General features: G+C 45.7%; 1 protein-coding gene across 2 annotated transcripts in view; it reads left to right on the top strand.

Annotated features, from left to right (window-relative positions):
* Npl (N-acetylneuraminate pyruvate lyase) overlaps positions 1 to 13,715 on the top strand; it is a 42,179-nt gene that overhangs the window by 18,712 nt on the left and 9,752 nt on the right. The window contains 5 exon segments of one of the 2 annotated variants that reach the window (NM_001013984.1): positions 1,846 to 1,903; positions 7,244 to 7,319; positions 10,262 to 10,354; positions 11,096 to 11,244; positions 11,478 to 11,524. In NM_001013984.1, the coding sequence (NP_001014006.1) occupies positions 1,846 to 1,903; positions 7,244 to 7,319; positions 10,262 to 10,354; positions 11,096 to 11,244; positions 11,478 to 11,524 (423 nt within the window). 2 annotated transcript variants of the gene reach the window in all.

Here is a 13,715-nt window from a genome sequence, read left to right as displayed (position 1 = left end):
TGTTTTGAAGAAAGCCTGTGTACATCTGGATCCTGAAAGAACTGCCTTGCTGTGGTCTTCTACAAAAATTTCCTTTCTACATGCTGTTGTATTTTATAAAAAAAAATGAAAAGGAAGCCAGGGATATGTTTGGTGAAGGCGTGGTATAGTGGTATGGTGTGTGTGTGGGGTGGGGGGTGCCTCTAGAGGCCGATGCTGAAGCATCCCTTCCCCCTGAATAGAGTTTATTTAGGGCATGGGGAGGGGAGTTGAGGGGGTAGTAGGGACAGAGAGAGACAGAGAGACAGAGAGAGACAGAGAGAGACAAAGAGACAGAGAAAGAGATGGGGCAGGGGAGGGAGAAGGGACAGAGGGAGAAGAGGGTAATAGAGCAAGAGACCAAGAGAAAAAGAGAATGAGGAGGGGGCAAGCAGCACCTTTTATAGTGAGTCAGGCATATCTGTCAGGCTGTTGCCAGGTAACTGCAGGGCAACACAAGAAATGCTAACACAAGCACTTGTATATAGAAAGTGTGTGGCCTGTAGATAGTGTGCTGCCTGTATATAGAACATATATAATTTCCAAGTGTTTCTGATCAGGTAGTCAACACCAGGAGCAAAAGAGATTTTGTGAATAGGAAGGAGGACAATTTAAAATAATTTTGGAGGGCTGGGTATGGTGGTGTACCCCTTTTAATCCCATCATAATGAGCTCCACAATAGAACCTATCCCAAAAATAAATAACAAATAAAATATCTTGGGGGGGTGGGGGTAGAAGAAATGGCTCAGCAGGAAAAGGCACTTGCCTGGAAGCCTAACATCTGGAGTTCAATCCCCTTACCCGCTCTCCATACACTGGATTATTGGAAGGCTGCAAACCATGTGGGTGCTGAGAATCAAACCTGGGTCCTCTGGAATAGCAGCCAATGCTTTAAACTGCTGAGCTATCTCTCCAGCCCTAAAATAACTGTGGATAGTGGTCAGTTTACTTACTGTATGAGACAGAGAAATAGCTTCATGCACTTTTTAAAGTTGAACTGCTACTCATTGAATCCAGATCTGCCTCCTACATGTTAGGGTAGTGCCCTGCCATTGAGGCATATCCTAATTATGTGTAGCCCTTTTGTATTTTTTATTGAGACAGGGTCTCAGTAAATTCCCAAGGTTTCCTTAAACTTGTGATCCCCCTGCATCAGTTTTCCAAATAGCTGGGATTATAGGCCTGGGAAAATAGGCTGGGAAAATAGGGTCTATTTTTATTCATTCTTGCCTACTTTTTTATTCTATTTTTTTTTCTAGACAGGGTTTCTCTGTGTAGACCTGGCTGTGCTGGAACTTGGTTCTGTAGACCAGGCTGACCTCGAACTTGCAGAGATCACCTGCCTGTGCCTCTGCCTCCTGGGTGCAGAGATTAAAAGGCATAAGCCACCACATTTTTTAATTTTTTAAATAATATTTTTAATTTCTCGAGAGTTTTATATAATATATTTTTAATTTTTGGTTTTGAAGACAAATAATTTCAGTATTTTCCCCAGGTTGGCCTTGAATCTGAAATCCTCCTGCCTCAGTTTTCCAAGTATCTGGGATGGCAGACCTGTGCCACTAGACCCAGTTTTCATTCGTCCTTGACTAGTATTGGGGTTTGGGTTTTTTATGTGCATGCACATAAGCACCTGTGCCATGGCCTGTGGATGGAGGTCAACGGAAAACTTCTGGGAATGGATTCTCTTGTTTCATGTTGTGGGCCCCAGGGATGAGGGTAGACACTGATTCAACCATCTTTTTAGTCTCAGGGCACAAACCAGGATGGTGCAGCCTTCTTTGTTCCTCTAAACTCCAGGAAGTTCACACCCTTGTCTTCTGCAGGTTGGACCAAGTGGTGATTCACGTGGGAGCACTAAACTTGAAGGAGTCACAAGAACTGGTATGGCTATGCTTCCCCCCTGCCCCCGAGACTACTCAAGGAACCTCTTTTTTTATGCTAGAATGGATACCAATCCTATATTTGTCTGGAAGAGATCAAATGTGGGACCGCTGGAGCAGCCATGGGGCCATGGAAAGGTGGTAGCTCAGAGAGATGCCAACAGCGGATACCAAGGACCAGCCTTGGCTTGGAGAGGGGTTCTGAGGAAGGGGTGTCTGGGAAAGGTGAAACAAATGACCAAATTGTGGGTTCAAGCTGGCCACCTATGTTTTGCTGAAGATGGCTTTCTGTCTGCCTTCTCTCTGTCCTGCTTTCTTCTCTCTGATCTACCTTCTTTCTGAAGATTAGAGACAGCTCGCTCTCTCTCTCTCTCTCTCTCTCTCTCTCTCTCTCTCTCTCTCTCTCTCTCTCTCTGTGTGTGTGTGTGTGTGTGTGTGTGTTCTGCTTGAGACCGTTCTCCAAGTAGTTTTCTCCTTCTAGTCTAAAAAGTTCTCTGGACAGCTCATCTCCTGCAGATCATAAGTCTTTTATTTACATATCAATCAAGTTATTTACTTCAGGTTTCCTTTTGAATATCCTAAGAATCAGCATCCAGTGACCCCAGCCCCTTAATTCTTAGGTGACAGCAAGCACACATTTTCTTTCAACATTGCAAAAGAATTCAGAGATCTTGCTGCCCCTGATAGTCTAGATGATAAACTAGCTGGGTGGGACCCCCATCCTGAAATTACCATTTCTACCACACCTGGACCTGGACTGGATATGTCCAAGGCTGACCTTGAACTCAGGAATCTGCCTGCCTTTGTGTCTTTCTGACAAGGTGGCTCATTAATGCAAATGCCTCTGTTACGTTAGGTTCATATAATTCTTTTTTTTTTTAAGATTTATTTATTTAACGTGTATGACACTGTTGCTATCTTTGGACACACCAGAAGAGGGCATCAGATCTCATTACAGATGGCTATGAGCCACCATGTGGTTGCTGGAAATTGAACTCAGGACCTCTGGAAGAGCAGTCAGTGCTCTTAACCACTGAGCCATCTCTCCAGCCCAGGAGATATAATTCATATAATTCATACTGCATTCTTATATTTCTGCATAGTTGAGAAATGATATATTTTCTAACCCATGTTTGTAGAGTTCTCTTCCACATCCTTAAGGCTGTCCCCTTAAAGGTCCCAGTGTTTACCATTTTGCTGAGACATTAGCCACACCTTCACCTCCCGGACTCATGCATGCTCAGATTATTATAGAGCCATTAAAGTAAACAGAGGACATTCCATTCCTCGGAGAATGTGAAAATATGTTCATTATTTTACAAACAAGCCTTGTGCTCATGACAGCCACTGATACTCATATAGCCCCACTCTGCTGGCCCTGCCCCAGGGGCAAGAACTATGTCATTCTGTTCCCACTAAAGCCACGCCGGACCCAGCAAGTGGACAGGAGACAAAGGAACTTCCTCCAGGAAGAGCTGAGGTTGGATATAAAGCCGCTGAGTCTGCAGAGCATGGGCCAACATCTGTGTTTTCTGCGAAGTGAAGGCAAGGCCATCTGCTGGACAGAGAGGGAATAGGAAATGAGGCAGCCCTGGAGAATGGGGTTCTTCAGAGGTTCAAAACCAAAGCTGTAAGCCAGAAACCTATCAGACGAGCTCCCCGTTCAGAACTGTAGAAACCAGCCAGATACAGTCTTCAGCTAGGACATAGGATCAAGGAAGCAGAGACTTGGGTTGCTCTAGGCTTAGCGATTAGGCTAAGTTAGATCAGAAGGCCAGACCAGAGCCAGGCAAAGTGGCAGACACTCTGTAATCCTAGCTCTCTGGAGACTGAAGCAGGGGAATCGGGAGCTGGAAACCAACCTGGGCCACATAGTGTCACTTGGTCTCAAGAGAAAACAAGCAAAAGCAGGTAGTGGTGGTTCTGGGGCCTGGGTGATTTGATTACAAAAAGAACAAAGGGTTTATCAGAAGGTCCAGACCCCATACAGCTACAAATTAACTGTGTCCCCAGGATATTCTAGCTCCAAGATTACAGTGTTTTGGTAGTCTAGCTCCATAAAATTTGTCTGTTTTTCATATTATTTGGCTCTAATGTGAGTGAATACTATATACTCGTGGAATTACAGTTAAATGTTCTTAGATAAACTAAAGGGATGGGCTAGGATGGCTCAGTTGGTGAAGTATGTGTTCAGCAAGCATGAGAACCTGGATTCAGAGCCTCAGAAACCACGTAGAAAGGTGGGTGTGGCTACAGTGCCCATTACGCTAACCTTAGAGCAAGCAGAAACAGGTGGATCTCTGAAGCTCATCAGTCAGCCAGACCAACCCCATCAATGGACAAATATCAAGTTCAGCAAGAGACTGAAAAAAAAATAATGATAAAGGTAAAATCTGGCATCCTAGTATATGCCTTTAATCTCAGCACACGAGGGGCCAAGGCAGTTGGAACTCTGTGACTTCTGGGCCAGCCAGGACTACACAGTGAGACCATGTCTCAAAAATAATAACCCACAAGTTGTTCTCTGAGCCCATATGCCGGCACACACGAATAAACAAAGATTAAAATGCCGTCATGTCAGATGGAAAGAACACAACTGAACACAATTAGTATAGAAAGAGATCATGAATGCTGTCCTTTGGGACAGGGATGAGCTCCTAAAATATCGGTACACAGGGAAGCAACGGTATTGCTGTCTACTAAGCTGAACCCTCTAGTGAGCCTTAGACAGTCAGGTCACCTGCTCCCTCTGGTCATTCCCTCTTCTCACCTCTCAGATAAGGATCCCTTTCTTCTTAAACAGAGTACTAAATAAAAGATTCACCTACACCCTGTGCTAATGGTGCTGATGCCCAATGTCTCTACCGATCTCTGAACTACATCCCAAACTTCTCTTAAATTCCATCATTTACTTCTGTGGAAAGATTTTGTTTGTTACTGCTAGAGACTAAACCGAGGACCCTGCACAGACAAAAGCTCTTCTATTGAGCTGATTCCGCAATCCTCATGCAAACGGATAATTATATCTGCTAGGTGTTTCCAGGTTACTGTCGCCGGACAAGCCCTTTTTCCTTTCTGGGTATGGGACAAGGTCTGAAGCAATCGGCAAGTATATGCTGAGTACTGTTGTGTCCTGTACAACTAGCTTGGATACAAGAGTGAACAGGATCTGTCCCCTGCCCTATAGCACTAACCCTCTAGCTGGAGGACAGTCACCTAGTACAACTGTCTTACAGCATGATAGGTTTAGGCCAGATGTAGTTGCACGTACTGTATTCCCAGCACCTAGGGAGAGGAAGGCAGGAAGATCAGAGTTCGAAGCCACCTTGATACTCTTCTTTTTTTTTTTTTAAAGATTTATTCATTTATTATATATAAGTACACTGTAGCTGTCTTCAGATACACCAGAAGAGGGCATCAGATCTCTTTACAGATGGTTGTGAGCCACCATGTGGTTGCTGGGATTTGAACTCAGGACCTCTAGGAAGAGCAGTCAGTGCTCTTAACCACTGAGCCATCTCTCCAGCCCTTGATACTCTTCTTAAGATAGATTTAAAATGTTAGGGGCTGGAGAGATGGCTCAGTGGTTAAGAGCACTGACTGCTCCTCCAAAGGATCCAGGTTCAATTTCCAGCACTCATATGGCAGCTCACGACTGTCTGTAACTCCAGTTCCAGGGTATTAGGTACCTTTCCCCAGCTTCCCTGGGCACCAGGCATACATGTGGTACATAGATATGTGTGTAGACAAAACACCTATTCTCATAAAATTATAAATAAAATAAACATTTTAAAGTGTTAGGAGTGCCCAAGGAGAGGACTTGTGGGTTTTTTCCTTTCCTCTAGGGGAGTTGAAGAGGATGTCAGAGCTTGGCACTGTGTTTCTTTTGTGGTGTTTATACTCTTCTCCTTCTTAACCTTTCTCTTTTTTCTTTTCTTTTTTTTTTTTTTTCCGGAGCTGGGGACCGAACCCAGGGCCTTGCGCTTGCTAGGCAAGCGCTCTACTACTGAGCTAAATCCCCAACCCCCTTCTTAACCTTTCTCAACCGCACTCCCCATCTGTAATGTCAGCTCAAAACATGACTGTTACACCCTCCCGTGGGAAAGATAATATCGCTGAGTAGGCAGAACAGTGGAAGAGAAATTATACATGCAAGTTTCTCTGTTGTAAAGGAACTGCTCGTGGCTTAGGAAAGTGGTTTGGGTGGTGTGGTAAGATTTTGGGGTGGGTGTGTATGCTGACTGAAATCCAAACAAGTAGCCAGGCCTGGTGGCACAGGCCTTTAATTCCTGTTTTTGAGAAGGTGGAAGGAGGCAGATCTTTAGTTCAAGAATAGTCTAAACGTGGAGAGACCCAGCACTGGAGAGGCTGAAGCAGGTGGGTCTCTGTGAGGTCAAGCCTGGTCTACTTAGGCCAAGGCTGTGTCAAAAATCAAAAGCAAGCAGAAACTCTTGTGGGTGACTGAAAAGATGGCTCAGAGGTTAAGAGCACTGACTGTTCTTCCAGAGGACCCAGGTTTGATTCCCAGCACCTACATGGAGGCTTACCACTGCCTGTAACTCTAGCTCCAGGCATCTGACACCATCTTCTGGTCTCTGTAGATGACTCTGTACAAACACACAAAAATAAAATCAATGGGAATAAATCAAGAGGTGCCAGAAAGATGGCCCAGTGAGCAGCACTTGCTGTGAAAAAATAAACTAAGCCCTCAGCTCACCTGAACCAGGACATTCTTTTTTAAAAAAAAAGGGGGGGGGGGTATTTATTTATTTAATATAAGTACACTGTAGCTGTCTTAGACTCACCAAAAGAGGGCATCAGATCTCATTACAGATGGTTGTGAGCCACCATGTGGTTGCTGGGATTTGAACTCAAGACCTCTGGAAGGGCAGTCAGTGCTCTTAACCACTGAGCCATCTCTCCGGCCCAATCTGGGACATTCTTGGCCATGATGTTTTAAGTTAGTGGTTCTCAATTCTGTAAGTCTTGACCCCTTGTGGCGGGGAGTCAGTGACCCTTTCACAGGGGTGGGCTAAGACTATCAGGAAATGCAGATCTTTACACAACGACTCATAACAGCAGCAAAATTACAGTTCAGAATTATCGGTGAAAGTAAATTTATAGTTGGGGGAGGTCCCCACAATATGAGGAGCTGTATTAAAGGGTTGCAGCGTCAGAAGTTTGAGAACCACTGTTTTCATTGAATTGGTTAATCTGTCCATTCTCTAGCAGGGGGGTTAGTTGGCAGACCTGAAGAGGTTGTTGCTGAACTCTAGTGTCTGTCAGGGAGTAGGCTGTGGGACTACCATCGCTAGCTCTACTCTGGCCTTTTTTTTTCCAGGCCCAACATGCAGCAGAAATTGGAGCTGATGGCATTGCTGTCATTGCGCCTTTCTTTTTCAAGTCACAGAACAAAGGTAAGGAAGGACATTGGTCTGAGTGCACACTGCTTTGCCACATTCACCCTTGCTCTCATTAATGTGTGTGTGTGTGTGTGTGTGTGTGTGTGTGTGTGTGTGTGTGTGTGTAGTTTATATATATTTAATTCATAAACGCAAAGTCCTGTAGACTGGCAGTATCACATTGCAATGGAATACCGTTCCTCCTCCAAGCTCTATAACAAAGCACTTGGATTTTGCCAGCTGTCTTAGTTAGGGTTTTACTGCTATGAACAGACACCATGACCAAGGCAACTCTTATAAAGGACATTTAATTGGGGCCGGCTTACAGTTCAGAGGTTCAGTCCATTATCATCAAGGCAGGAGCATGGCAGCATCCAGGCAGGCATGGGGCTGGCGGAGCTGAGAGTTCCACCTCTCATTCCAAAGGCATCTAGGAAAAGGCTGGCTTCCAGGAAGCTAGGACAAGGGTCTCAAAGCCAATTCCACAGTGACACACTTCCTCCAACAAGGTCACACCCACTTCAACAAGGCCACACCTACTTCAACAAGGCCACACCTCCAAATAGTGGCACTCCCTGGGCCAAGCATATACAAACTAGCACACTGCTCACCTAGCTGGTCATCTACTGAGCCCCAGCTGGTAGGTGCCTCTGTTTGGGTCAGGTGTACACTCCTGGTGGAATAAGTTATGAGGTTTCAGAGTCGTATGTCAAAGCATGAGCCCATTTTTCTCAACAGTCAGGTATAAATGATGGTCATTTTGAAGCTACACGTCTGTCCTATTTAGGATTGACGAGTTGCGATGAGGTGAAAAGGGATTTCACCAAGTCGCCCACTGTCTCCCAAGCAAGCTATTGCTTTCTCCTTCTATAGTGCTTTCTTTCTTTGAAGAAACTATTCGTATCCAAATTTAAGGAGAGGGAGAGAGGGACAGAGACAGAAAGACAGAGACAGAGAGACAGAGACAGAGTGGGTTAGTTCTGGTCTGGTTTTTTTTTTTAAAGATCAGCTCTCAAATAGCCCAGCCTTCCCTTGAACTCTTGTTTATTTGTTTGGGGAGAGGGCACTGAGACAGGATTACTCTGTATATCACTGGCTATCTTGGAACTCACTGTGTAGACCAGGCTAGCCTCCAACTCATATAGAAATCTGCCTGCTTCTGCCTCCCGATATTAGAGCTGATATTAGAGACATGAGCCACCATGCCTGACCTTTGAGCTCTTTATGCAGCAGGAAATGTTGAATTTCTGCTCTTCTTTTCTCCACCAATAAGAGAGTATGATATTTTATTCAACATTGATTAGTAATAAAAGAAGTAAAGGGTTTTTGGGATGTACTGGGGTTTATACCCTTGCCTAACATGCACTGAGCTCTAGGATCCACAACAGGTGGTAACTTATTTACTGACAGTTTGAGAGTTTAGAATAGACCTTTAAAAGGCTGTTTTGTAAATTTTTACATGAGCAGTTTTTCCAAAGAAATGAATTATACAGGACAATTTTCCCCTGTGCTGGACATATTTTCACAGTGCACAAAGAAGGTATGACACATAACAATGTCCCACCTTTGGGTGTCACAAACAGTGTAAGCCAGCTCTCAGTGTCTGAGTAGGGCCTCAGTTGACTTGATAATCAGAGGAATCCCACTTCCTCAGTAAACCAGAGGCAGGCGTCTGGTCTTTCTGGCTCAGTCCGAAAAGGGGACAAGTGCTGAATGACATGAGTCACCACTCTTATCCCTGACACACATACTTTTTTGTTGGTTTTTTAGAGACCGGGTTTCTCTGTGGAACAGCCCTGGCTGTTCTGGAACTCTCTTTGTACACCAGGCTAGCTTCAAACTCACAGAGACGCACTCCCTCTACCTCCCAAGTGCTGGGGTTAAAGGAGTGTGCCGCCATGGCCAGCCCTTTTCTTTTTTTTAAGCTTTTTTAAATTTTTAAGAAAACAGCTAAGTTACTCAGGCTGGCCCTGAATTGATTTCATTGCCCAGATGGGCTGCATGCATGTGTGCGTGTGTGTATAGATGTGCATGCACATGGCCACGTTGAGTATGGAGGTGAGGGGATGAGAACTTTCAACGTTCAGCTCTCTCCTTTCTGTATCTCAGGGATCACACTCAGGTCTTCCGGCTTGTGCTGCAAGTACTCTTACCTGCGTAACCTTCCCACCCCACCCCACCCCCCAGACCCCAGACCTTGAACTCCTGATCCTCTGGCCTCAGTCTCCCAAGAAGCTGGGTTCACAGGCCTACAGTGCTGCAGGCCTGGCTATAACTTCCCTCTTGAAGCTGGTGTCTCTGCTTTTGTAGAACTGACTCGGTCACTGCTGCTTTGCTGTGGCTCTGGTGCATAGTCTCTGTTGTTGTCACATAGCCCTCCTGGGCTAAAAGGACAGAAGGCCTCCATGGCTGGCCTCTGGTTTTCATGGTAATATGTAGTGATCGTCTCCTACTAGTGGAACATGACTGTGATCAAATCTAGCGCTCGGGTCTGATATATATACATCTTTGTCTGAGCTACACCCTCAGTCCCAGTGTGTGTGTGTGTGTGTGTGTGTGTGTGTGTGTGTGTGTGTGTGTGTTCTACATATATGTCTGAACCACATAGACAGGCTTGGTTCCCGCAGAGACCAGAAGACCATGTCAGATCCTCCTGGACTAGATGGTTGTGAGCCACCGTGTGAGTGTAGAAGTCAGACCAGGTTCCTCTGGAAGAGCAGCCAGTGCTTCTCATTTCTGGACTCATTTCTCATTTCTCATCTCTCCAGCCCCTCATTTCGACCTTTGGACAGAAAGAAAAATAAATCTTAAGGCACAGTGACGTTGTAGTTGTATAGGAGAGTGGTAGGGTGGTTAGGAATTTCAGCTTCCGGAAGCTGGCTGCGTCTCATTGAACCATTTTCTAATACAGGAAAGTGCTTGTCTCCCGAGTGTTCACGTGACTCCTGTTCTTTCAGATGCCCTGATAAGTTTCCTGAGGGAGGTGGCTGCCGCAGCCCCTGCTTTGCCATTTTACTACTATCACATCCCCTCACTGACCGGGGTGAAGAGTAAGTCAGGTTCAAATTCTTCTCAATTCTATTTATTTTATGTGTATGAGGGCAAGTGTATGGCTCGAATGTGTATCTGCACCACGTGTGTCTGGTGACCATGAAAGTCAGAAGAGGTCATCAGATTCCCTTGGACTGGGGTTAGAGATGGTCATGAGCAGCATCACTTTATATATGGAAGTACTTAAGCTTAAGAGTTGATAGACTGACATGTAGTTTTTGGTGGAGACAGGTGGATCAGGAATTCCAAGTCATTCTCTGCTACACAATAAGTTTAAGGTCAGTCTAGGCTGCATGAGTTATTATTACTATTTCTTCCTCCTCCTCCTCTTCTTCTCTTCCTCCTCCTCCTCCTCTTGTTCTCTTCCTCTTCCTCTTCCTCTTCTTCCTCCCCTCCCCTCTTCTTCCTCCCCTCCCCCTCTTCTTCCTCCTCCTCTTCTTCCTCCTCCTCCTTCTTCTTCAAACTCACAAGTCCACCTGCCTCTGTCTATCTGTCTGTTTATTGAGACAGTCTCACTATATATCTCATCCTGGATGGCCCAGAACCTGACCTCAAACTCACAGAAACTGTCTGCTTCTGCCTGCCGACTGCTGGGATTACAGGCGTACATCATCTGTGTTTGACTTTTTAAAGATTGCATGGGAAGGGGAATACAGTCATGTGTGAAAAGGCCACCTCGAGAATGGTACTTGATGGTGTCTGTTGCTGTGAGGATTATTGACGTGTTTGTTGTTCCGAAGTTCGTGCTGAGGAGCTGCTCGACGGGATTCAGGATAAGATCCCCTCCTTTCAAGGACTGAAGTTCAGTGACACTGACCTCTTAGATTTCGGCCAATGTGTCGATCAGAATCACCAGCGACAGTTTGCTTTGCTGTTCGGGGTGGACGAGGTAAGTCCCCCTTGGGCGTGTCCCAGCTTCAAAGTGATCCACTTGGCTGTTTCTGACTGAGGGCTCTTCTCTTTCTCAAAAGCCTGAATTCTTTTTTTTTTTTTTTTTTTTTGGTTCTTTTTTTCGGAGCTGGGGACTGAACCCAGGGCCTTGCGCTTCCTAGGTAAGCGCTCTACCACTGAGCTAAATCCCCAACCCCCAAAAGCCTGAATTCTTTGTCTCTTTCTCATCAGCAACTGTTGAGTGCTCTGGTCCTGGGAGCAACTGGAGCAGTAGGCAGGTAAGTCTGACCTGTCTTTCTTGTGATTACAAACTTAAAGTCATTTACCACTGAGGTAGACGGGCTTCTAGCATTTTTGTCCTTTCTGATAAAAGTCCCCTGTAATGACAGGCGCTTTCATTGAAAACAAACTGAGTTAGAAGTCATTTGTCACAGTCAGCCCTGGAAAGATGGACCCTAGCTGAAAGGAATGGCCTTCTCTCCCCTTCAGCGATCTCCCCACCTCTGTTCACTCTGTGGTTTTTCTCCCAAATGCTAAGGAAATGATCCTCCAGCATTAGAAGGGAGGAAGAGGCTTGGAATATTGGCGCAATCCTGTAAGCCAGCACGTGAGAGGTAGAGAAAGCAGGATTAGAACTCCAAACTCATCCTCAACTACATAAAAAGTTCCGATCGAGTCTGAATTCCATCAGACTCTGTCTCGAAACAATGGCAGCAAAACAAATAAAAGCACTCCAGTATGGTCACATGTGGTGATCTGTGCCTGTAATACCAGCATTCAAAGGCTCGAAGCAGAAGGATAGCCATGATTTTGAGATAGCTAATAGATAGACTCTGTCAAGAAAAAAAGGGGGGTGAGGGGGCTGGAGAGATGGCTCAGTGGTTAGGAGCACTGACTGCTCTTCCAGAGGTCCTGAGTTCAATTCCCAGCAACCACATGGTGGTTCATGACCATCTATAATGGGCTCTGATGCCCTCTTCTGGTGTGTCTGAAGACAGCTACAGTGTACTTATATATAATAAATAATAAATCTTTAAAAAAGAAAGAGGGTTGGGGATTTAGCTCAGTGGTAGAGCGCTTGCCTAGGAAGCGCAAGGCCCTGGGTTCGGTCCCCAGCTCCGAAAAAAAGAACCAAAAATAAATAAATAAATAAAAAAGAAAGAAAAAAAAGAGACAACAACAATAAGCAGTTGCTGGCTGCTCTTGCAGAGACCCTGGGTTCAGTTCCCAGCACCCACATCGCAGCTCACAACTGCCTGAAACTGTATTTGCAGGTTCTGGCGCTTTCTTCTCACCTCTGCAGGCTCCAGCTGACACATGGTGCCCATAAACCCATGAGGCGCACACACAGACACATAAAAATAATAATAGAAATCCTAAAGAAGAAAGCTGTGTTCCACGATAGTCCTCTCTAATGCAAGTCACCTCGCCTGTCACTGCATCATTTCCAGACATAGCTGTCATTCCTACTCGGAAATTATATTCCATTGTAATCAGGCGAGGTGGGTGAGCACGTAGGCTGAAGGGGCTGGGGACTCCAGCTTAGCAGGGCCTATTGTTCTCTCTGTAGACCCTAATGGTCAGTATTTCGAAGCTGGTTTATCAGAAACTCAGTTACAAAAGACAGAAATCCATTCAAACTAGCCTGCCTTTAAAGCAAACAATAAGTTAGTTGTTATAAAATGCCGACCAGCCAGGTAAAAGACAGAGATAAAGGCAGCCACATCCTAGAGCCCATGAAAACTCTCACCATCCACAGCAAGCCACCCCTCCCCAAGGGGCCCCTGAAGCTGCTCACATCTGCATCTTCTGCATGCCTTTGTTTCTCTTCCCCGTTTCAGGACATTGTTTGCACCATCTGACTTAGTCAAGGGTCCACCCAAGTCCAGTCCACTGTGGCCAGGAATCCACAGTCTTGTGGCCCTATGCCTACCCAGCACAAGCCAAGCAGTTCATTCAGCGTGCCCATTGTACTTGCTAACCTAAGTAGGGTGTGTTGCAGACACGGTAAACTGCGCCGGCTGAAAGTGTATTTCCTCAGGGGTAGCTAAGGCACTCTTCACCGAGTCTTGGTATGCATGCCTTTGATAAACACTGTTGGCTTGATCCATTGATGGAGCCCAGGCTGACCTCAAACTCACAATACAGCTGAAAATGACTTTGAACTTCCTGCTCCACCTCCCAAGTGTCTAGAACCTGCTAGACTCAAACTGGAAGAGGTCCTTCTCCCTCAGCCTCCCGAGCGCTGAGATTGTAGGCACGTGACTTTTAGTTCACAATCCAGCTACATTTGAACCCCAGCTGTCTACTTCCTTGTGCCCTAGGCAGCTGTCGGGCTTAGCCTCTCCAGACTAAAACACACCTCCAACTTTTACTCTCGGATTATATCCCCTCTGGTGTTCTCTATGTTGGCCTCTAGGTTCTCTCAGCATTCCTGAGTCCCTACCTGGCATACTCTGCCCTCAACCC

The sequence above is a fragment of the Rattus norvegicus genome, chromosome 13 (assembly GCF_021556685.1).
Source record: "Rattus norvegicus strain SHRSP/BbbUtx chromosome 13, alternate assembly SHRSP_T2T, whole genome shotgun sequence".
Taxonomy (NCBI): domain Eukaryota; kingdom Metazoa; phylum Chordata; class Mammalia; order Rodentia; family Muridae; genus Rattus; species Rattus norvegicus.
The sequence above is the reverse complement of the archived record's forward strand: the minus strand, read 5'-3'. Positions and strand labels throughout refer to the sequence as shown.